Consider the following 25563-nt stretch of genomic DNA (forward strand, 5'->3'; position numbering starts at 1 on the left):
AATATGTAAGAAATCAAAGCTATTACCTCACAAACAGCAAAGATTACACACAAGTAAAAATAAAATACACTGCATTGTAAAAATAAAGCATAATTTGCTTTTGTCTTATAGACACGTTTTCTTTTTGTCTTATACAATATCTTATATCTAAAAGTGAAATTGATTAGAAACAGTTCACATTACAGGGCTGCTACAAAAAAATAGCAGAAGAGCATCTCTGAAGCAGATGTGTGGCAGAAGCCCACACGTCTGCTGCTGCTGCTGCTGCTGCTGGCGTTGGCACATTTTCAGTGTCTTAGTACCAACTGAGCATTGTTTAAACACCGCAGCCTACCTGAGTGCCATGGATGACCAAAGTGTCACAAAAAGATGTCCCAAAGCTCAAATCACATCAAACTAGAACATAGCTGTGAGTTCACTGTGCTCAAATGGACTCCACAGACACCAGATCTCAATCTAACAGAGCATTTGGGATGTAGTGGAACGGGACACCAGCATCATCCATGTACATCCAACAAATCTGCAGCTACTGTGTGATGCTGTCCTGTCAATATGGAGTGAGGAGTGTTTCCAGCAACTTGTTTAAGCAAATTGTGAGCGACTGGAGTAGTGTGCTTTGTGTTATCACTTATGCAGTCTTGTTTGTGCTATCAAAACGCCCCTCAGAGACACTTTCCTCTGACACTCATCAGAGAAGTGTTGTTCAAAAAAATTAGAACATTTTAATTTTGGAAAACTGTCAAAAACTGAAGTTGTCATCAGGCATTGTGAACTATACTTTCTACACTGAGGAGCATGTTGGGACTACAATTTGATATTCAAACATAGGTGTAGACGCTTGACTAGCTAACTATATAACTCGTTAATGGGATTTCAAATCCACAAAAAGAACTGGAAGGAGTTTTTTTTCCTTTCGCTTGTAGCTATAGATAAAACACTGCATTTTTACAGTGTGGAAGGGATGGTTTGGCTTTTGTGTGACTGTGTAGATACTTCATTAAAATCAGAAAAGATTTAGGATTTAGGATGAAGCATTCTGTTAATCATTAGGTGTGACCTGGGGTTTAGCTGGGGCTTTGGACGTCCAACCCCAGGAAACTCTGAGTTTGAAACACTTCTTTTCCTTTATTGTGTGAATCTAACACACCGAGTTGCAACTTTTTTGGGGGGAATGCCTGCTGACTTTTACTGGAGTAAAATGCATTTTTCTTTCAAATAATCATCCTCATCTTTCACCATTTAAATTTCTTCCTGCTTAGTCAACGCGCCTCCAGGCACGATTTAGTCTTTTGTCATCTTTTTGTGTTTGCTTGAATTTAATGCAAGAGTCAGATTGTAACAAATCGACAGCTCTATTCGACGTCAGGCTGCTTTTGTGTCATTTGTTTGGGGAAGCAAGTGCAGACGTGCAGGTAAACGCGCCACCTGATCGTGCCGGGGAATTTATTTTAATTTAATCACCCCTGGAATTCAACTCACGTTGAAAACATGTCACACAAACCTTTGTTTTGAAGTCATACTGTCCATCTCAGAACAAGACTCATTTGCAAACTAAAACCCTTGTAACATAAAGTTCTGACAGCAGTTTTCACATTTTTCTTGGTTGTCAGACAATTTCAGGAAAAATCTTCTGCTGATGTTAAAATCAGGAAAAAAAATATCAAAAACCTCCCCCATTCTCTTTCCTACTGGCTCCTCCATGTTTTATCAACCTGTCTGCTTGTACACGGCACCAGAAGAGAGGCTGTGCAGCCGCTGGCTGAGATCACAACACCGTGTGTGTGTGTTTGTGAGCAGCGGGGATATTTCAGTTAACCACAAAAGATTCAGTCATTATATGAGCACACAAATCATTCACTGGAAGGGAAAAAAAGGACCATTAGCTAAAGAAAAAACGTCTCTATCCCCTCCACAAACTTTTGAGCTGCAGTGTAAAGTGTTAACGATATACATAATAATCAGCCACAGAGTTCATTTTTCTGTTAAGGCTTAACTATCGACATGTTTGTGCTTTGAATTAGGTTCTGAATACAACTCTGCCCCTTAAACAAAGCATTTTTAAAGCAACTATTATCGGCACTTCATCCTGTTTTTGTAAAAGATGACCTTTTGCTTTTATTGACTGGGAGGATGGCTGAGATGAAAGCAATTCAGCCTCCTTTCTTTCTTTCTTCCTTCCTTCCTTCCTTCCTTCCTTCCTTCCCTCCCTCCCTCCCTCCCTGAACTTTTCCCTCCCGGCTTCACAGACTCATAAATGTTGGACTGTTCTGTGATTTCCAAACACATTTTTAAAATTTTCTCAATTATTTTGCTTTGCTCAGGGAATTCCAGCACTTTTCGGGCATAAAATAATTAGAGTGCTGATCTTGGAAAAGAAATGAATCTTATCATGCATCCCTGCATTACTGTTATGCTGTGCCAAGATTTTTCCTTTGAATATATTTATGTTTATCCCAAAATGCTAACTGAGCATGTTTGCGTTTTTATTTTCTTGCCGTTCCTTTAGCAGATGAGTTTCTTCATAAGTACAAACGTTTGAATAGTCGCCATCGATACTTCATTCCTTTGTAATTAAAAGTCATTTATTAAAATGTGTTACCCCTCCATTATACATTTCCTATCATTAGCATCATTTTCGCCCTCAGTCAGTCTTTAGCTAGTTAGTTAGTTGATATATAATGAAAGTAAATTAGGGATTATGCAGTCAAAGCAAATCTAAAGGGAAAGTGCTATCTGTTTTCATATTCCAGGCATACATTTTCTACACGATTGCGATTCACAGACATGAATAAAGGTCTAATTTACATAAAATGAAAAGTGCAGCTGGAGCCCTGAGATTGTGCATAATGACTCATAATGATATTTACACATATGATGTCTGGTTTTACATCCAGTGCTAATTCACAGTTCACTCTCAGTGTGTTTAGTGGAACATGTATGTCGCATTTACACTCTGGGATGAAAATCCAAATGAGAGCAGGCTGAATCCAGTCACTCTATCAGATTAACAGTCACTGAACGTGTATCAGCAATTTGAGAAGGATGCAAGTCGAGGCACCCCAGAGAGGATTTACTGCTTTATTTTCTCCACTCGAGCTGTTGTGTAACGCTTTGTCTTACAAAAGCAGCCATTAGGCTAATTGACACTTCTTGACTAAGAGAGAAAACTCTTGCCTGCAGCAGCGTCTGTTTCCTGCTGGTGGATTCTTGTTGTTGTTGTTGGCTTTTTTTTTTTGTTTGTTTTGTTTTTGCTCTGCCTTTCAACAAGGACACCTTCCCGGGGAATCGCAGTTGTTGTATTTTGTGCATCTTTGTTGTGACGAGTATCAGGAGTGAGGTGAATATCAGAGGCTGTTGAGACAGATGCAGTGATACTGATACTGCTGCTGTCATGCACAAGCTTTTTCTCTTTCTTTCTGTGTGTGTGTGTCTTGTTCAGGAGTGTCATTGAGCTATTATTAGACTTTACAACCACCTGACAACGACACTCGCTCAAAGACAGGCAGAAATACACTGCGCCCTCATTTTTTAAAGCGCATTATAGCCACATTTGCAAGTGCTGAGGTGTCATTGTAATTATGAGACGTCGTTTTCAGAAGCAACAAATATGAGGAGGTCATTAATTTTGCATGTAAGATCAGTGAGATCTGTGACATAACATATCATAACATAACTGCTCCAGCAGACTGTATTTTCTTAAATTTGATAAGAGTAAGGAGCAGTGTTGGTCAAGTTACTTGAAAAAAGTAATCAGTAACTAATTACTGATTACTTGACCAAAAAAGTAATCCCGTTACTTTACTGATTACTTATTTTCAAAAGTAATTAATTACTTAGTTACTTAGTTACTTAGTTACTTTTTAAAAACACGATTTACAACCTGAATAGATGATAAAGCGATAGATCTTTCAGCCCAATTCTACTTTTTCTGCATAATCCATCATACAAAATGTAATCAAATGGAAAAGTCTCTTTTTAAAATTTGTTTTATTAGTTTTAATCTTTTAACTTTATGCATCAAGCAAAAATTTAATTATATGCAACATTCTCTGACTGGAAGAAATTTGTTTAATATTTAAACCTATTTCCTGCACATTCCAGCACATAAAATAATTTTTTTGTGTGTGTTTACACTCACTCTTTCAAATAGATGCAAGTAAAACACAGCAGAAAATAAATAAAGTCAAAGACTAGCGGTCCTTTTGCTCTATTTTCACCTGTAAAGCAGGAGTCGGGTAGGCGGAGGTTTACCCTGGTGCAGGTGTGCCGCAGCGCTCAGTGGAAGAATCCGCGAGTTTCTCTGTGAATTTCCCATTACGTCGTTGCGCACTCGGAGCTTGCTTGGAAGTTTAGGGGGGTTTTTTTCGCTGTAAAAAGAGGTTTTCTTCCCACGCACAACGGATGCTAATGTTTTTGTCACTTTTTATGGAATCAAACTCAAAATAAGGTCAGTACTTCCACGCTTTAAACGCTGCATGCTCATACTCTCTCCGCACTCGATATATTATCCATTGTTGATCTGCACACAGCTGTTGTCACAAATGTGGCACTCGCTTACGTCACTGTCATGAGACATTCTCGCAAAAAAAATCACGGTTTTAGTAACGCAGTAACGCAGCGTTCCTACGGGAAAGTAACGGTAATCTAATTACCGTTTTTGCAATAGTAATCCCTTACTTTACTCGTTACTTGAAAAAAGTAATCGGATTACAGTAACGCGTTACTGCCCATCTCTGGTAAGGAGATGAGGGAATAGTACCTTGATGCCTCTATACGTGCTTTACCTGTGTCATAAGATCCATTCATCTATTTTCTTCTGCTTATCCTTGGCAGGGTAGTGTGGAGCACTGGAGCCTATCCCAGCTACCACAGGGCGAGAGGCTCCAGGCACGCTGATGCAGGGCTAACACAGACCTCACAGTCACATACACACCTATGGGTAATTTAGAATCACCAATTAACCTAACCTCAATAACTGCATAGAAGCGAACCCACGCAAACATGTGGAGAACAGGCAAACTCCACACAGAAAACTCAGGACCTTCTTGGTGTGAGGCAACAGAGATAATTATGCCACCGTGATGCCATAAGATCATGTTTGGCTTTTTTGAACTGAAGAAAGCAGAGGTGGGCTCGAGCCAAAGATAATATCGATAAGAGATATTGGATAGATATAGATATACAGATATTGGATACATACTAATGCAATAGGATCGATACTTTGTTGCCTCTTACTTCAGTATGTAGCCCACTTCATTGTGTTGAACCTTTTTTTAAATTATTATTATTTTACTAAAAAATAAAAATTAGTTTTAAAATATGTGAAAATTTTTAGTGTTTTTTGTTAATACAACAAAGCACACTTTGAAATTTAAGTTAATACAACTAATTATTGTGAAAACTACAAATCTGTGAATTAGTGAAATGTATTCAGAGTTGCAAATTGATGATGGTTCATCTCAAACCATGACACATAAGCCTTTATAGGTCAAAAGTATCGGTATTACTGGTATTGGTGATACTTGGTATCTAAACTATATCAAAAGTATAAGTATCCCACAGTACTAGCAGACAGGCTTCAGCTCTGCAACACTGTTTTTAGTGTAATGCCCACCTGTTACAGGTCAGCCTCTGACTGACAGGGTTAGGGTTGTTTTTTTTTTTTGTCGATACCTGGAAGGTATATTATTGACACTATTATTTTCTCATTTGGTTACATTTTAATGACACCCAAACTGTAGGACTAAATCTTGCACCTTAAATATTTGTTAAGGCTGAAAACAGGAATTAATTCCAGTGTGTTTGTTTTTGCCTAGAAAGGATAACTGGCATAATCATTAGGATGCTGTTTTCATATATGGGTTAATATAAAGTTGCTACAACGTTTGTTATATGGGATTTCACTACCGTATTTTCTACCTTAGTTATTTACAGAAATCAGCACAGCGGTATGACAAGGATGAGAAATGTCTTAATTTGTGACATAGATTCACCGAGGTTGATTTTTCCAAGATTGACAGGTTATTGATCAGAGATGCTCTTCTGTTCTTCAGCCGGTGTGGTCTTCTGATGCTGTAGCCCATCTGCTGCTTTTCTGCATAGCTTGGTTGATTTTCTGTTGCCTTCCTATTAGCCCAAAGCAGTCTTGCCACTCTCCCCTGACATCAACCAGGCATTTTCACCCAGACAACTGATCCTCACTGAATATTTTCTCTTTTTCAGACCATTTTCTGTAAACCCTGCCACAACAACCATGCCACATTCAAAGTCACTTAAATAATTTTTCTTCTCTCGGTTTGAACTTCCGAAAGTTAACTTGATCATGTCTGCTTGCTGAAATTCCATGGATTACTGTCAGATGATTGGACGATTTAACATTTGAGTTAAACAGCTGTACCTAGTAAAGTGAATATATATAGCTCTGCTCAGTCATTTTAGCTCAAGGTTGGACATTTGAGAGTTACATGATGTCAAGAACACAAGGACTCGTGTGCTACGTCCAGAAATCCAGGAAAGCTATTATTCAAGTGTTTCTTAGAAACCCAGGAGAGAGGACCACATCAGTCATCTTGTACCAGCTCCCTGTGTGTCAATAAAGTGACTTTTATATTCTTTTGTTGGTTTATAAGGGACTGAATCTACTTCACTTTTCATATGTCATATATCAGGAATGAAAGTCTTAGAAAACTTGAGGTCTGATTGAACTCTCACGTCTATTAATGTGATGAAGTGAAGAACTTTGAATTGTGCTGCTTTTGAAAGCCTCTATTATACAAAAGAAAAAGAAAAATCTCATTGTACATTTTGTCCTTCCCTCAGCAGCATTTGCTGTTAGAGAGCCTTATATACATCCTCATGTAACATTCATGCTTATTTGACTTCAAAAGGTAAAATTGTTCTTTGATTTATTTATTGTTTTTATACAGTAAAAATATTAAGTAGCACTTTTAAAATTATTTTTGCAGAAACATGTATTGATTTACATAATATCTAGAAGCATATTTTACAAACTGTCAGTGGTTCTGTGGTACTCAAACTGTGAGAGCTAAAATCTAATGGCTAAACTAAGCCTCCAATCCACTGTGCAAATCAAAATATGGAAAGTCTCTGTCCTCATGTGGTACCATTAATTTCTCGTGTCTATATAAAGCATCTCGCTGGGTGAGGAGTTGGTACAATATTGGTAGTATGTGCTGAGCCGCGAATATAAACTGGCAGCTGAGCTGGAGCTTTTATTTTAACAGTGCCTCAACACTTATATTAGAATCTTTAAAAAGCCTATCTGAAAGATAGAACCGTGATTACACACACACACACTCCATCAATTCCATGTTCTCGGTCCTTGCATATCTTGTTCCAGTAGCCTACTTCTAGACCTCAATAAGCCAGGTGACATCTGAGCCGGTGTGGTAAATAAGTGCAGCAATTTATTGAAATATGTGGAAACATGAATAGAAATACAGTATACAGGGCAAAAACAGAGTTTGTACAATTCTAAAAAGCTTGAAAATCAATATTTTGTTTGACCAGCACAGCCTGAACTCTTGCGACTCCTGCATGTTTTTCTGTCCAGCTATGCTATTACTGCATTGGCACTTTGTTTGGGATCATTGTCATGCTGAAAAATGAAGTTGTGGCCAACAGCATTGAGTCACATTATATTTTTCAGTGGTGCAGTTACTGCACTAAATTCATTAATAAATTACCGTTGCAATTGTGTCGTTACTTGTGGGAGGAAGACCGCGGTGGAGCAGCCTGCAGTCCAGATATGGACATTACCTTTATGTTTATTTTATGAAAGGACAAGAGTACGATGGTAAAGCTGAAACTACATCCAGGATAGAATCAATTGCATTCTGCTGATAACACAACTTCAGCTCTTTCCAAGTATCTGCACAGAGAGCATGCTAACACAAAGCTAGCCAAAACCCCAAAGTGACATTAAAGCTGAATGCGTGCTAGCAGCCAGAGCCTGAACTTCAGCAGGTAACAAAGGCAGTGATGAGCCGTCAGCCTTGTAGCTTCCGTTTCTACTTGTTCATGTTTCTAAAGTTGACTGTGGCAATCGCTTTGAAGTCTCTCTGTGCTCGTTTTCAGCTTTGCTTCAAGTTGTTAATTTTCTGTTCATAAATAAATACTAAAATATTGCATCTGTGTTCTAAATAGAATAAGTTATGTGTTGGTGTGTGGAACTGCCTCAGGTTTATATTGTTGGCCATTTGAACAAAGTTAAGTACCGAGTAGTGTAACAAATTACTTCATCCACTTAGTAATTAAGTAAAATACAGCATTACTTGAAAAAAAAGTAATGAGTAATATGTAATATATCAGAGGTGGGCAGATCAATCCAAATATTGATAGTATTGATACCGATGCTGGTATTGTTATCGGATAGATACTTTGCTCTCTCCTGTAAATATGCATTATATTATTTAACGTAATATAATCATGTTAAATAAATTATGTTTTTCAGAAATGAAAAAAAATGCATTAAACACAGACTATGAAAAATGTCTGAATCGTTTTGTATCAACTCTCATGTCAGTTTTACTTATAGCACATTTAAACAACAGAAGTTGATCCAAAGTGCCTTAGAGACAGACATGTTTAAATTAAACTAAACTGATTTTAATTTTACTTACACAACAGCCACCCATATGGGCGCTTAATATTGTAAGGTAAATACCCCTACAATAATACAGAGAAACCCCAACAATCAGATGACCCTCTATGAGCAAGCACTTTGGCGACAGTGGAAAGGAAAAACTCCCTTTTAACAGGAAGAAACCTCTGGCAGAACCTGGTGCAGGGAGGGGCAGACATCTGACGAGACCTGTTGGAGGGTGGGCATTCCAGGTCTCCAGAAAATCCAGTTTTAAAATACATGAAAAGTTAAAAGATGCATTTCGTTATGTTAGCTAATTATTGCATAAAAACAGTGATTTAGTGGCCATTAAAATGTATCCAGGTTTAGCAAATTGATTCATCTCATGAATCATGACACACTGCTCTCTCCGACCTAAGCTGCCTTTAAAGGTTAAAAGTATCATTAAAGGCATCGGTGTTGTATTTACTCGGTATCAGATCGATACCAAAATCTGGAGTACTCCACATCGCTATAATACATTACTTCTTTTGAGTTAAGACCACAACACTTTACAGGTTGTATTACATTGTGGATGAAAATATGACCGTACTTTTCTTTATAATTCTATCAACTTTGACCGCAACACCACTGGCTGAAATGCAGCCCCAAACCATGACCGAGCCTCCACCATGTTTTACAGATGGCTGTAGACACTCCTCCATACTTTGTGACAATTTGCCCCTTGAGTCGCCCCCTGCTGGCCAGCAGAAACAGTGGTTGTTTATAAAAACACTGAACAACTCAGCTCTACACACATGCTAAATAAAACTTATTTTGCCTGCTCCCTTATTCACAAGGGGTCACCACAGGATGGCTCTGCATATTTGATTTGGCAGATTTTCACACCTGATGTCCCTCCTGATGCAAACCCCAAGGGACTCGTGCCTCCTCCTGGGACCAAACTGGCAAGCTTTGACTTGTTGTGTAAACAACTACACTATGGAGCCACTTACACACAAACAGAACTCAAAAGAAAAGAAAAGAACTCAAATTTGTATGAATTTTCTGAAAAATAATTTATTTCCAGAGTAAAATAAACAATATGCTGCCATACAAAAAGTGTAAGAAAAGGGACAAACTGTAACTGCAGAGAGCTCAGCTGAGTAACAGGTCACATGTGCAGTGAGTCACACCTGGATATGAATTCAGTGCCCTTTAACTTTATTTAACCTTGTACACACAGTCACCTTTAGCACATCTGTAACCTCTGTATCTTATTACAGGCCTAGTTTGAAAACACAGGCAACACACCATAGATATGAATTGTCCCAGATCTTTTGTAACATCAGACACACACACATCCCAGACAATTAGATTACATATAATTTATACTCGAAAACAATCTAATAAAAACATTCTGGGCCAAATGAAAACAAACCTTCCACTTGAAGGATGAACAACATAAAAATACTACTTTTGATTTCCTTTGCTTTGACACTGGGTGCAAAAGCCAAAAGAAAACATATAGAAAGTTCTTATTCAAACTATCCCTTATTAAGACATATTAGGCTGAAAAGAAGTAAAAACAACATGGAAATGCTATCATGAAGAAACATTGCACATTTCAACCTATAAGACAAGACCTCAACGTCAAGTCCAAGAAGTATCAAAAAACAGTGTCTATGATCCAGCAAGAGAACAGGAAACTGAGCAGTTAAAAGATCCAACAGGCCACTAAAATAACCCAGTGAGGGTGTTTCTGTTCTCTCTTTTTTAAATTTTTTCAATAGGAAAATTTCCTGCAGTGAAATTAAAACGCGTCAACTAGTAGTTTGTAAACACTTGGCAACTTTTATAAACATGAATAACTGAAAAACAAACCAATCTTTTTTTTTTAACCATAAAAATGTCATTTTGAAGAGTGACGGAACAAAAACACACAGTGCTGACTGAAAGGAAACTGTCACTGGAATCGTGACGGACCTAAAACAATATGGCAACTATAGTTTGTAGTAGCATCATGTCCACTCACTAATAACAGACTAGGACTGAGTGGGACGGTACTGCGCTCGTCTTCTACCACAGAGTCAACACGGGAACTCACTGGCAACACCTGACAACACCTCGCTCAGACGTAAACAACTACAATGGACCCTTTTGATTTTACCGAGGATGTGTAGCGCAGTCGAGAGCCACCGAGGACCTCAACGGGCCGTAAAATAGATCGCCTTTATCAAAACCTCTTGAATTTAACAAACAAAAATCTACATTCCTAAAATAGTCATTTAAATGTCCATATTGTCCTTTTTTTGCTTTACAAATTATAAAACAGACTCCATATTTTCACAAAACTCGTGGTCCTCGAGGTTGTATATAAACTTCGTCCTGTCGACGACTTTGGGGCCGTCGGTGAGGGACGGGTAAAACTCAGTTGGCGTCAAGTGGCCCTCGTGACTTTTGATGTACTTCCTGTAGTTCCGCCGCAAGCAATACCATGTGGTGGTGTAAAGGAGGAAGGCGACACCCTTGAGAACGATGGCCAGGCTCACGTAGAGATGCCTGTAATTCGCGTTGTCATACAACAGGCAGGCACCCTTCTTGTCGCAGTCCGAACTCCAGAAAAGGCAAGTGGAGTCGATCCCAGCACCGAAAATCAGAGGAGGGGGAATGAATCCTGCAAGAGAGAAACATGCACTGAGCTAAGGTTTGCTGGCTGTAAGAGGAGAATCATAAATCTTCAAACTATCACTCTGTAAGCACTGAAATGATTTAAAAATCACATTTTGTCTCTCTTATGTTCCATTTCTTCTCTTGCCTCCTGAACGCGAGGTTGTTTTTACACTCTCGTGATCTGATTTATTTGCTTTCCGTCTGAAAACACGTAAAGTCGATGCAGCCACGCATCAGCGATTGACGGGTTGCCGTCATTAACAGAGTGCGTCACTGGAGGCATTGGTAAAACGCCACACGCCTGCAGCCTCAACAGGATTTGTGCTGCGAGTGAGAGAAATGAGACGAACGATTGTATGTGAAAGTGATGAGTTATCTGGAAACGGTTCCTACCGAGGAGTCGCAGCAGAAGGAACAGCACACCGAGCGCATATGATTTCAGCTCAGGGCTCACAGTCCTTCAAGAGAAACAGACAGAACAAAAAAAAGTTTTATTTTTCAAATTAAAGCATTGAGAGTCTCTTCACAAAATAAAATAAAATAAAATAAAACCACAATGATACCTGATTAGGATGATGACAGAGGGAGTCTGGGCCATGGCTCCGACCAGGCTGCAGACACAAATCACGCACAGGAAGATGAGGAAAGACTGCTGGCATCCCGGCATTGGGCATTTCCCGGGAACCGCCGTGGCACTTTCGCTGTTGTTGGATATACAGGAGCAGCCGGTCAGATTCTGTCAACAGAAAGAGAGAGAGGCGTTTGTACAACAACAAGCCATTCATCCTGCAGGAACACACATGCTACACCTGCTCCTCACGTCTGGATCAAAATCCTCAGTAGAAATAAGCAATGTGTGTTTGTTTTAGGAGCACTTAAAACTGAAAAAAGAAAAGCAAAAAAAAATTCAGCAGCAGTGAAGTGGTGATACTTTGTGCTGCTGATCTGATGTGATTTGAATATAGAAGACATTATCTGCAGTCAGCATCTGATCTTGAAACAAGCACGTTACCACCTGACTGCCCAGCATGTGCATGCTGATGACAGAGCTGTGAAATACTGGGACTTCATATCTGTGAACACTATAAAGGTTTCTGGTGGCTTTTCTGTGCTACAGTCCTCATCAACATTGCTGGTACTCATCATAATCAGAGGGCAAAGGCAAAATGAAAACCTGAGAAATGTTGGATGTGGGGATCCCAGTTCGGCTGCAGCCGGCGAGGCAGGCGGACAGGTAGGTGATGCCGTTGGAGCCGCACACAGGGCTGATGGAGGAGGTGAAGCAGCTGCATTGACTGTTGCACTGAGCTTCTGGTTTCCTGCTCGCCTGCAGGGTCCTAAACAGAGAGAAACAGCTGTAAGTTACATCTGTAAAACTAAGGAGCCCTTTATCAGATATTATGGACACTGTTTCACTTTTAACATCTCCATGGAAACAACGCAGCTCTCCTAACCCGCTCTGGAACAAGTTGGTTTTAGGCTACCAATTTCAAAAGCGGCCCAAACATTCAGTATTTCTACAGGATGAGCACACAGACTAAATCACTGAGTTCACACTTTATTAAAGAGATAAAAACAACACCGAGGCTGAAGACTGAGCCTGAATGCTTTTATTTTAACTGAAAAAGAAGCAACCTTGGACTCATGGAGGTCTCAAAGTGTGCTGCAAATAAAAGGAGGTGTATAATATTCATCTGAACACATGAATATCTTTTACTAGCACAATGGTAAAAAGATAGAGAAGGAGCTCAATGCCAAAACCCCCGCAGAATACAGTGCTATCGGTCTCAAAGTGATCCAAACAGGTACGCTGTTCTCAAGGAACCTCGACACATCTGTGTGCAAAACACAGCTGGATTTCTGCATATGTGTGTGTGTGAGTGTAAAATCTCCCCCTCCTTAAAAACAGCCCCTGTGTGACAGATCAATTATCCTCCTCTTAATCTACTTCCTGCCCCCTCTGTTTATATCGCACACTTACATTAACATCCGTTCAATAAACACCATCATCATTTGTAACTAATAATTAGCTTCACTAGGGCTAAATTGATTACCTGACTTAAACAGGCTTAAAGACTTAAATGAGACACAGCAACCAAAAGTAATCATTTTTAACTAAAATATGATGATTGACTGATTAAACAAATATTTGCTGCTGTTGCAGGTTTAGCTGTGGTACAATAACAAGATTAAAGCATTGAAAACAGTGGAGCAGTGAAAGCTGGCAGAAGATTTTTTTTTTACCTGGGCTTTGCACTATGAAGCGAGTACAGCATACTTCTGATATCTGTTAATTATCTGAATTCATTTACCCAAACATCAAAAATCATGATAAGCAGCCACAAGAAGCTGCTAACCAACTCACCAAGGTTACCCAGGGTTTCTCAATCGCACATTCACCTGAAAGGTTTGATGCTGGCACAACAATCAAAATTAAAAGTTTAGATAAGTATACTGGCAGCAGAGCAGGTGACTTTGCCAAGGAAGATAAAATTATGAGGAAAGTATGGGGAAAAATAGAAAGAGGTTAAACGCACAATACAGACTGAAAGCATCATTTCTGCTGCTGACTAAGCAGCGGTGTGTGAGGAGAAGCGTTGCACAGCAGTTTAGTATTAAAAGGCCTGAATGAATGCAGGGGCACTTTAAGTGCTTTGGTCAATAAGACTGGAAAAGAGCTTCTATAATAATAAAATTTAGCTTATTTGAAGCCAGGAAAGAAAACCAGCAAAACGCTGACTGCACTGACAGTAAACAGAATCATCAATATCACAGCGGTATCCTGTGTATTAGGACACAGGAGAATCTGAGAGCAAGTAAGGAACACATTAAAAACAGAATTCAAATTTAGGTTTAGACTATGTGCAAATTTAATGTAATAGGGAAGAAAAAATGAAGGAATAAACTTGCATCTAAGAATTTATACTTCTTAATGGTCATCTGTGTATTGCATCAGAAATTAGACATTAAAAAGTAAAACCCTTCTACTATCTGTGCAGAAGTCAGAGGCTTTTCCCAGCTGTGGTGACACTGTTTTCTGGAGAAGTGATTGGTCAGTAGGTTGATCTCTAACCTTACTATGGTGATGCACCCCAGTAAGAAGTGACTGAGTTACTAAGATGATAAATAAGGTCTTTGTTCTGTGGCAGGTAGTACAATTGAAGATGCCACTGGCAGGATTACTAAGAAGTTAAGGGTAGATCTGCATGAAAACTGTCAGGCTTGGTGCAAGATCAAAGCGATTACATATGGAGTCTATCTAGATCTGAATACAGGCATTTTTTTTAAAGGACTCCTTATCATTCTGAGAGGCTATCATTGATTATTCCCTCTAAATTCAAATCCAATATAAAAAGAAAAAGGAGACTTTGGATTGTGAAAAACAAAACAAAAGAGCACTGGCAGTAAAGCTAGATTTCTACCAGAGAGAAAAAAAAAGGTGTTAGACCCGGCCCTGCTGGGGGGTTAACAGAGCAATAACCACCTACAATTCCACATACTGTGTGTGTCCACGTCAGATGATCTGTGGGGTGTATGCCTAGGTGTAGCTCTGCCTCACTCACAGATTTTTTGACAGTACTATTCAGATACAGGTCAAAATGGGGGCATTTTACTTCATGCCGTCACAAATAGTTATAAAACATGAGATGAGAAAAGGGAGCAATCTTGATATCACGAATTAATCCACAGGCTGATATCCTTGGATTCAAGATACATGCATAAGGTGAAGAGGAATGCAATGTGTCTGTTCTGATTTGAGATGTTTGTTTCTATTAGAAGGAAGAAGCCAAACACCATATTTGTTATATTATCATATAATTTGCTTTGTGGAGTAAAATTAAGAGTTTATCCTCATGTACTTCTTTAGGTTTTATAAAAACAAACTGTCTTTTTACCTTTGAAGTAAAGAATTTAAGTTAAAAAGTGTGCGCATGAGACAGTGATTCATGCTAATTTATGACAAACGACATAATAAATACAAAGTCCCTTCTAACAACAGAGCTTCACTTGAAAGGTTTATCAATATGAAAGTGAATAATGTGTCCTGCTGCATAATAGCTTTGCTTTAAACCTCTTTTTATTGGTGTCTGATTCAGTGAAGTCTGTCACATTCATATTCAGTTCATGCAGCCCTCGAGGCCACTTTCCAAACAGAAAATCTTTTTATAGACTCGATAAGATGATACAAAGTTGTTTGAATAAAAAGCCCTCTGTCCCATTTTTGCTCCAATGTCCAGCAGTGATAAGAATTTTTATTTACACATTTATAGTCCCTACAGTTCACCTGCAAAAAAGTCCTCCAGCCTTGGCAGCAGCACTGCTTTTCACTGCTAGAGTTTGTTAACTGCTTGTATTCTCGTTTGATAAACTGGGTTTGAAATGTTAACAGTGCATTTCGTTCCTCCTCAATCTATGACATGAAAACACGCTGAAGTGAGGACAACAGAAATATATCATTAGATATCTGCCGTTCCTCCACTGATGAGTCCATCTCATCTTACATTAAGGACACTGTTTCTGGCGACGTGTGAATGAAGCTTCTATGCAAGTTCAACGAGGAAGACCTAGTATTAACTCGTTTCCCTGCATTCCTGCATGGTTGGGCTGCTAGTCTATTGTTAGATCACTTCTTTCATCATTATCTCTGGTCCAGTAACTTTATTTCCTTATTCAGCGAGTCAATCAGCCTCTGTTCCCTGTGCTTTAAATCTTGGTGCTCACTGTGGCCCGCCTCCACTACATCTCGATTTCATTTTGTTCGCTCAGATACCCTCGTCCGAGTCCATCTGCTTTATCTCCATCACCACCACCAGCGTCTAGACTCCAGGGTGGTCTAATCATCAAATAGTTTATTACCCAAACTTTGCGCTTCAACACATTGAGTTCAATTCTTTCAAATAGTCTCTGCTTACTGAATTGGATATCAAAAAGGATGGCTTCCCAAACTTTATGTAACCACAGGTAGTTTTAAAAAGGGGTTATCCAGGAAGTAAACATAGGCCAGAAGCCTGAAGATCAGAATGCCACACTGAGCAACAGCGCTCTAACTCGTCCCTCTTTCACACATAAAAGATAATCTCAACTTGCACCTCTTCACATGATCTTGGCTGACAGCTACTTCAACTGCTTTATTTATTGTGTTACATCAGTCTGCAGCCCCTACTCGCCTTGGATCAAGGCACGGCTGAGGTTGGCGTGAGGAATATGCCACTTTTAGCCTTTTAGTTGTGGTTATTAAGTAATTTAAAACCAGTGTTTTCTACAAACTCCGGTGTCAGTTTCCACTTTTCGTTGATGCTTTTAAGCAGAGGATGTAACAAGTGATAATATTAAATATTTTTTCTTACATGTTGCCATACGGGATGGTCACTCCTGCGACGGGACCCGTATCACAGCCAAGGAACAGAAAGGAGACGTAGCAGGCGGTGGACAGCAGGTTGACCAGCATGGCCATTCGGATTGCTCCCAGCGCTGATAGATTCAGCTTCTTCACCAGCAGACCACCCATGAAGATCCCCAGACAAGCACATGGAATAGCTGTCATACCTTAAACACAAGATAGGCCCAAATCTGTTTATTATACTCCTCTGCAGAAGAAAAAAAAAAAAAGTGTGCATACGTGCGACTTTTTGCACAGAATACAAACCTAACAACTGATTTGCAGAGGTGGTGGTGAGGTTGAACTGCTGCTCAAGATATTTCCCCAGAAAGGCTGCAAAGCCGGCTACGACGGCGATCTCCATACAGGCCGCCAGGACGATGCAGGTGAACACAGGGTTCGACAGGAGTTGCTTGGTCACCGTGGGGATCACTGGACATAAAAGGAAAGAGAAAAGATAAGCATTGAGGTTAGGGCTGTGCGATATGACCAAAATCTCATATCCCGATATAAGACATCTATCGTCCCGATAACGATATAAATCACAAAAATGTACATTTTCTGAAAGTTCTGTGAATCTCGGGCAGCTTGTGTGAAGTGTTTCCAGCTGGGCGTCGTGTACCTGCAGTCGAGTGTTTTAACCGATGCATGAAACTATACATGTTTAGACATAAGTTGTAACGGCCGCCGTTTTCTTTGTGAGTATTTATTACACGGCGCGCTGCGGGGAAAAGCCTGTTCTAACGTTTGAGTCTAAGGTTTATTTTTTAGCACCTGACGGCTCCTTTTTTTTTTCTTCTCATCCGTAAACACTCTGCATACTCTTTCACGTGATTCAGTTTATTTTGAAAGGTCTCAACAGGATCTTGAGCTTTATTGTGAAAGGATTATGTGGAAAATAAACAAGCGGACACGCAACGGTTTTACCGTCGTTGTTGCTAACGACAACGCATAACAACAGGCGGTTGTCCGTCCGTAGTGTGGTTATATTAAATATAAGAGAGAACTTTAAGAAATTAATATAGCCACTACAGTGACCATCAAAACACTGAAAAAATATTGCCGTAAACGGTTTATTTTGCGACACCACGAAACAAACGATATGACATTTTTATATTGTCATCCGATATATATATCGTTATATCAAACAGCCCTTTGTGTTCGATATAACCTTTGTGCACACAAGATTCTCTTGATGCCTTTTTTGTTATTTCAGCACCTGTTCTGACTGATTACATGTGTTTAGAAATGAAACAACAATTATGATCCAGTCACTTCCAAAAGCTTTACCATTTCTGCAGCTGTGTAATAAAGGACACTTTTGAGCCAACTCTACTAATCCAAAACTAGTGTTCAAGTTCTTCTAGTAGTTCATTTTACTTTTAAAAGTTGCATACTCTTTCAATGTATTTCCCCTTAATGAGACAGATATTTTACAAACTTGTTGTTAATTAAAATATATATACAAGTACAACTTGCAATGGTGCGATGTGGGGACCTAGTCTAGACCCCAGTAGCTAGAGTAGATTTACAGTTCAATTCTTATGTGTTATATAGTGGGCCTTGAAGCAGCTCCTAAGTTTATCCTTTGTCTCATACAAGCCTCCTTTTCTTTGAGTCAGCTTTATTCTGATCGGCTGCCCCTTGAAAACAGCAAGTTTGAACATAAGCTGAGATGACCATACTAATGATAGATGTCTGAACCAGAGCATTTAGCACAGTCTGAAACTGAGCTTTTGGTTTACTGGGATTATATACGTATATGTTGACCTCACCATCTGACCATGTTTAACATGAGCACTTGTCACTATAACAGTAAAAAATAAGAAAAAAAAAATCATAGGTTATCTTTAACAACACATAATACTACAAAGGATGATATTATAACTAATCTAGTACCATTTACACTAACAGGTTTTATTTAAAAAGGACTGTAGCACTTCTGTTTTGTCAGTACTTCACAGCATTTGGCAAATACAACAAATAAAAATATAAAATGTTGTGTGTTTTTGTTCCATACATGCTTGCATTAAAAAACAACACCAACAACCAAAAAAACTGCAGTACCACACTGGATGCTGCATGCTCACCCCTGAGTTGCTGACAGCAGGTGGGGCTATTGGCAGGCTCATGGTTAACTACGACTCCGTTGCTGGGCTTAGGAGTCTCACAGTCTGAGCTCAGAGAGGGAGGAAGCATAACCTGCTCGCTATCTGCTCCCTCCTCCCGCTCCCTTGCTGGCAGCGACTGAGGGAAGCCAAACATCAAGACAGCAGAGCAGAAGAGTAAGGCACCACACAGGAGGAAGCCTGCCCACCAGGCCCCGATCCACCGCGGGTCTTCTGGAGTGATGTTCAGTTTACCTGCGGAGAGGCATGGTGTCGGTCAATAAACTGCACATGCCAAAAAAAGAACACACGAGAGGATCACAGAGTAGGGACACATTCAACTCACTGGTGTCAATGAAGATGGCGTCCACATAGAATTTAGTGCACAGCGATCCAAGGATGAAGCCGCAGGCAGGTCCGAACACCAGTGTAGAGAAGAGGATTCCTGCAAAGAAACATTGATAAAGTTTAATGTTTGATTTCTACACATCCAGTACTCTAGGATATATTTTTATACTGGGAAAAAATATCTAAAGTAACCTAAATGCTTTTTTGTTTTTCCTCAAAGTCTTGTTAATATGTTCTGGGTAGTGTTAAACATTTATGGTAAACAGACATATAGTATGAGAAAGCATCAAGCAGTTTTAATTAATTTAATTTGCTCATCTGAGTTTGTATTCATTAAAAATCTTTAGATTTAACTTATTTTTAAGTAGCTACACAGTTAGTTTTAGTCTTTGTAAGATGGAGGGTGTTCTCACAGAGGAGCAAGATTTAGGAAAATCAGAATACAGTACAAACAACACCTAACGAGGGCACTTGATTCCCTGTACTCTACTCGTTTGTTTATCAAATGAGTAGTGGCCCCACCACTCACCCTATGACAGCTGGGATGAACTCCAGCCTACTTGGAGAAGCAGTTAAGAAAACAGATGGATGGAAACTGGTTTAATATTTAGCCCATAAAAGGTCTGAAAATAGTACAAAAGGCTCAAGTTCTAAGAGCCTAAAAGTGACACCTTCAATTGTCCTACTTTTTCTGGGCAGCTACTCGAAGATATTCAATTTCAAAACGTATCAAAATAGAACGACAGCAAATCTTCCACAGTATTCTCTTCGTTTTCAGCGGCCCTATCCAGTAGGTACACTGTGGAGCCTGACGACAAACACAGAAGCAATTCAGCTGTCATGAAAGATCAAGTCAGTTAAAAACCACAATGCTATTGGTGGCAGCACACAGCGACTGTGTTCGTTATGCTCACATGGCTCAGCCCTATCAAACTCACAGCATAACATACACACCTGACAATGGAAAACAGTGGTTCTGTCCCAGTCTTATAGTGGGCAGCTTGAAGCTTGATCTAAAAATCCTCATTAGAGCATTGTCAGCGGGGTGGAAGTCTGGCACTATGACTCAGACTGCAGGGAGATAATGAAGACTCAAAGCTCAATTTAGGAGACAAATATCCCCCCGACAGTCTGTCCTGTGATCTGCGGTATTATTAGACCTGAGTGTGGAGAGCTGTACTGCGACAAACCAGATCTGAGTTTAAGTTTAACTACTGCTGCGCACAAGAAATGCAGTTTCAAATTACCATCAAAATGAAATGAAAACATCCCTGCTAATTCTGCTTCCTTCTCTTGGGGCATTAAAAATATTTCTGCTACCAGGACGATGTTGTTTGCATGCCAAAAGCAGCCACTTAACAAAAACAAAACAAAAAAACCAAAAAAAACATGGAAACTGTGACTAAGCTGTGTATGTCTTTGCTTGTGCTGAGAGCAAATGCATCAGGCCTGCTTCCTGCCTTGACCACCCACATAGGAAGGGAGTCAACACATGAGCCTCATTCACATCACAGTTTATTCTTCGCATAAAGGAAATGGCTCACAGATTTGCTAGGTGGGGTTTACTACCTATACCCTCTTCTCCATTTTAATGCAGTATAAACAGGCTCATTTAAGCTAGACAAGGAGTGAAACAAAACAGAAAGAGCCTTTCAAGTTGTGATGGGAACATTTGGCGGTTGTTCTGAAGAATACAAGTGAAACATCTTTGTGGTTGACAGTCAGACCAGCACGGAAATGAACAAAGACCCAGATGTAGTCATGAGGCACTGGATCATGACAGGTTTTAACCTATTCCTTCTGCTATTTTCTGAGATTTTGGCAGGTGGCTGACAAATTTCCTTTGCTGTGTCTGAATGCAAGACTTCCAAATGTGAGAAGTTTTTTTTTTTTTTAATAAATTGTCAACTCACACACACACACACACACACACACACACACACACACACACACACAGGTTCACACACACATAGAGGAAGTTGTTGTATTTCATTAGGAAGTGTTTACTATATACCTAACAAAGAGTTTAGCTTAAAGCACTTAAAAAAAAAAAAAAGAAGAGGACTGCAGCCACCACTACGTGACTACAAAATTTGCCTGTGGTGTTGCAAATGAGGCCTATGCACTATTTCTTTTGCGTTTCCTTAGAAACTAAGTGTTGCTTTCACATAGCAACATCACAATTGCTTTCACCACAGGAAACCCCAGAGAGGAAATTCAGTTAGTGAAATCACCTTCCAGGAGATGATAGCTCAGTAGTCCACGAATCAGCAACCACTGAGAGGATAAATGTCTCTGCCTACCCCTGGTTGCTCTCAGAAACGCTGTATCTTGATGATAACATTTAAGCCATGATGGCTCACATGGAAAAAAAAAGGTTAGTAATCTAGTGTGGCCCCTTATCAATCTGCTGCTTCTGGAGGAGAAACAAGGGCAGTGCAATTTGAAAGTCAGAGATAATCCCCACCCGAAATGATAGGGTTTTACATTTTTTATATGTTATGGGTCAATAACAACAGAGGCAGGCATGTCATGAGTTGGCCTGCATAATAGCATTAAAAAAAAAGCTAAATTACAGTTACCAACAAAATTTGTAGTGCTTTGTGTGCCAGGTTATTTCTTGACATGGCGACTAACTGTTCCCACATTGGAGCTGCTGTTAGATACACGGTCGTCTGTATATCTACAAAATCTAGCTGTTTCTCGCCAAAATGAGCGTCACCACTAAGTCAGCAAATATCTGTGGTGTGTGCCGCTTTTATGCTTTTATCTAAAGATTCTTCAGAGCTGCACCACAAACAATGACAATGCAACCATTTTAAATGTCACGATGTGTAACATGGCTCAAAAAGAAAGTTAAACTCACAAACTGTGTCAGACTATGGAGTATCACAGTATTCACTGCATTGAGCACTGGGTGAATTGCAACAAAACGATCCACAAAAGGTTCATCTCATGAGTTTGTGCATGGCTCTGATGTTTTGATGCATCCTTGCATGCGTTCATCTCTCACAAGTTAAATTTTTTCCAGTTTTGCTTCCATTACTCTGGTTTGTGTGTTTTCAGTAGTCTAGTCAGTCCAGTCAGATTTTATTGTGTGATAATAATAATAATAATAATAATAAACATTACTGAATTATTGGATGTGTGGAAAGAATAGGGACCTAAATTCCTAATCCACTCTTTTTGTCTTTGGTCACCAGAGATCAATGGTCAGAGGACTTTTTCCGAATCAAAGAGTCTCTCTTCTCGCCTCCTCAACCCCCCCAAATCCAGAAAAATCCATCCGTTTTCTTCAGTTCTTCTGTGCACAAAAAGTAGCAGACTAAATGGACAAAATGATGCATTAAGAGAACAACTTGGTTACTTTTACATCTGAATTGAGACCCTGACTCTTTGGTAAGACAAAAACAAACAAGTGTTGCTACACTGACTATAAATTATTATATTTTTTCCACAATATGATTCAGCAGGAGTAAAAACTAAAACCCAAGTTAAGCACATTAAACCTGCATGAAGGACAATACACAACCGCAGCGTAATCTCTCTTTTCTGTTCTAGCTGTCCCGTTACAAGATAAGTACAAAACAAACTAATTTGTTCATATTGTACTTCACTCAAGCCTTTTAGTACCCTGTGAATTATACTCTCTGGGGAGCATGTTTGATGTAATTTAATAACAAAGCTTGGGTCTAGTGTTTTTGTCTCCCTGTAATTGACTTAGAGACCAATGGAAAAAGCCAGAAAAGCCACGTCCATATTAATTAACCCACAGATGCATCTTAAACCGGGGCTGAATATAAAAATACTCCCGCAAAAACAGGAGGCATCATTCAAACTGTAGATCAGAATCTCCATTTCATATGCAACTCTTGTGGTTTAGCAACCTCCTGATGCTAAACTAACTGAACACTTTGATAGTGTTTCCGCTCAAACAACAATGCATTAGTGCCTCTGTCTTACAGATGTTTATAATGATGTATTTAAAACACCATGCACAGATTAAACCATAACACAAACGATGAAGGTAGTGACAGGCTCTTCATAACAATCACTCAGGTTAATGCCAGATGAAACCCAGAGAAATAGATATAATACATGCGTTCACATAGCCCAAAGACCCTATAAAAGCCCTTAGCTGCAAAGTTCAGTTTAATCTGGGTATTGAAATTATAAACCAGCACACTGTGAGGTCACACACACACACACACACACACACACACACACACACACACACACACACACACACACAGAGTAATCGAAATGTCAGATCCATGACAAGTGCACCACCCTTGGTTCATTTCCTCCTCTCACTGTACAAAGAGTTCCTTCGACTCCTCCATTAATCCTGCTCAAGTAGGCTCAGTAATCTCATGAGCTAAATAACAGCAGAGGGACAATGTAGTGTGGGAAGCCAAACAACAGCTTGTGACACTTTCACAAGAGACCAGACTGAACCTGAATGAGCTGAATGACCAGTAAAGATGAAACCAGCATCCCAACTTGTCACATCTGAAACCTAAATACGCGTTCAACCCCAAGGTTTGGTCGACACGGGGAAAAGAAAAGGCACAAGATTCCAAGGTCACATCAAAGTGACTGCAACATTTACACGCTAGAAGATTAAAGAGCTTTCACACCAAAACCTCTCCTCCTCTTCTGCTCTATCAGGTCATCAAATCCTCTGGGTAGGAGGGTAAAGACATTTTTAAGATTAAAGAACATTGAGAAATGCTCAAATAGGCCAGACGTGTCAGAGGAGCATGGACAATTTGCTCCACAGAAGTGAGATGGCATCAGTCACTCTGACAGAGATTCAGACAAATACGACATTTTAACTAAGAAAAGTCACACACTACACCCAAGAAAAGTCCTGTGCTTCAGCTACAACACAAAACTTGTAAAAACTGAATTTTTTTAACCGTTTTGAAAAGAAATTTCCTACTGTGCAATGGACCGAAGTACTTCTAGGAGCAAGTCTTCATGAAATGCATCTAAGGGCTTAGTTTGTGCAGCATTATCTAATTTAACTTTAGTTTTCAGCTGTCACCAGTAGAACGTTTGCTGACCAACTATAGTTGCTTTAACCTAAAGTGAAAATGACCCCTAGTTTTAGTTTAAGTGTGAACACAACTAGCCTAAGTATGCACTGATGCATGTGTAGACTGGGACATCTATGTGACAGAGTCAACTAAAAGCATTGTAATACCCATTTTGAATTTTGTAATTTGTCCTCATTTGCCCCTGAAAAATACCATTCATATTTGAAAGATTAAAAGACTACAACTAAACTGAAACCAAACACTGTAAAAATAACAAAAGCAAAAGGGGAAATGAGCAAAAAAATAAAAAATAAACTAGAATTTAAAAAAAAAAAAAAAAAGCAAAAAAAGAAAATAGCCCAATAAGATAGAAATTACACCAAATATTTTTTCTACTTACTGACCTTTTAGAAGTAAAATAAAAGAGTTCAGTCAATAAAATTCTAAATGAAGTACAATAATAAATAAAAGAAACACAACAAAACACTATGTAAGAAATTGAATATGTAGAACAAAGAGGCTCTACGAAGAAAAAAATGCCTTAATAGATTTAATAAAGCAAGATAACACAATAAAAATGGCTGCATGAAAAACAGCAGAGCTAATGTCAGATGGAATTAAAGTGGTTGAGTATAACAGAGAGCAGTGGACAGTGTAATAAAGTGACTTGGTGTACACAGAGTGCTAAGTGTTGTGACAGTCCAGGGCTGAAGTAAACTATTAATGAGATAACAGTTGTATAGTTGTGTGGTACAAAGTTCCCGTATATGAATTCCATTTTAAAATCATCTAACCAAGAAGCAGTGGAGGTAGATCGAATCGTCTACTAATCAGTGGGTTAGTGGTTTGATCCCAAGCAACCTCGGAAAAGATAGTGAATCTCAAATTGCTTCCGATGCATCCGTCTGAGTTCGAGTGTGTGAGATAGTTAGAAAGCACTTAAAGGCATAGAGCAAAGTGCTGTTTGAATGGCTGCATGTGGCTTTAGTAGATATATACACTCACTGGACACTTTATTAGGTACAACTGACTTAATGCAATTATCTAATCAGCCAATTACATGACAGATCTTCAGTGCATTTAGATATGTAGACTTGGCCTGCCATAGGGCTGGGCCATATTATACCGTTCACGGTAATACCGGTACAATGTTAGGCAACGATAAGAAAATGAAATATCGCGATAGAATATGGGTGAAACGCGCATGCGCAGTGCCTTTGTTTTCATACGCACATGGCCGAAAAAGCACGGCGGCAACGGAAAATGAGAAGGGGGAAAGAGGATTGTTGAGTGAAACGGATGAACCAGAATTGGTTTTTAAAAATGGTGCAACTTCACTGGTTTGGTGTTTGTCCATCAGATACACAACAAAGCACATTTTTTTGTAGAAGTTAGCAGGAAGTTAGCTCGCTAGTTTCGCTAGTTCGC

General features: G+C 39.3%; 1 protein-coding gene across 1 annotated transcript in view; it reads right to left on the reverse strand.

Annotated features, from left to right (window-relative positions):
- Positions 1 to 9643: 9643 nt before the first annotated feature.
- The window catches only part of slco3a1a (solute carrier organic anion transporter family member 3A1a), a 36422-nt gene continuing 20502 nt past the window's right edge, over positions 9644 to 25563 (reverse strand). Inside the window, exons 3-10 of the mRNA XM_084933367.1 lie at positions 19092 to 19190; positions 18728 to 19000; positions 16905 to 17069; positions 16606 to 16804; positions 12432 to 12594; positions 11821 to 11993; positions 11651 to 11715; positions 9644 to 11261 (exon numbers count right to left, since the gene is read on the reverse strand). Coding sequence (XP_084789493.1) covers positions 10909 to 11261; positions 11651 to 11715; positions 11821 to 11993; positions 12432 to 12594; positions 16606 to 16804; positions 16905 to 17069; positions 18728 to 19000; positions 19092 to 19190 — 1490 coding nt within the window. The 3' untranslated portion in view covers positions 9644 to 10908. The remainder of the gene's footprint in view (positions 11262 to 11650; positions 11716 to 11820; positions 11994 to 12431; positions 12595 to 16605; positions 16805 to 16904; positions 17070 to 18727; positions 19001 to 19091; positions 19191 to 25563) is intronic.

Source organism: Perissodus microlepis, chromosome 7 (genome assembly GCF_051167445.1).
Source record: "Perissodus microlepis isolate ML-2025 ecotype Zambia chromosome 7, ASM5116744v1, whole genome shotgun sequence".
In the NCBI taxonomy this organism is placed as follows: Eukaryota; Metazoa; Chordata; class Actinopteri; order Cichliformes; family Cichlidae; genus Perissodus; species Perissodus microlepis.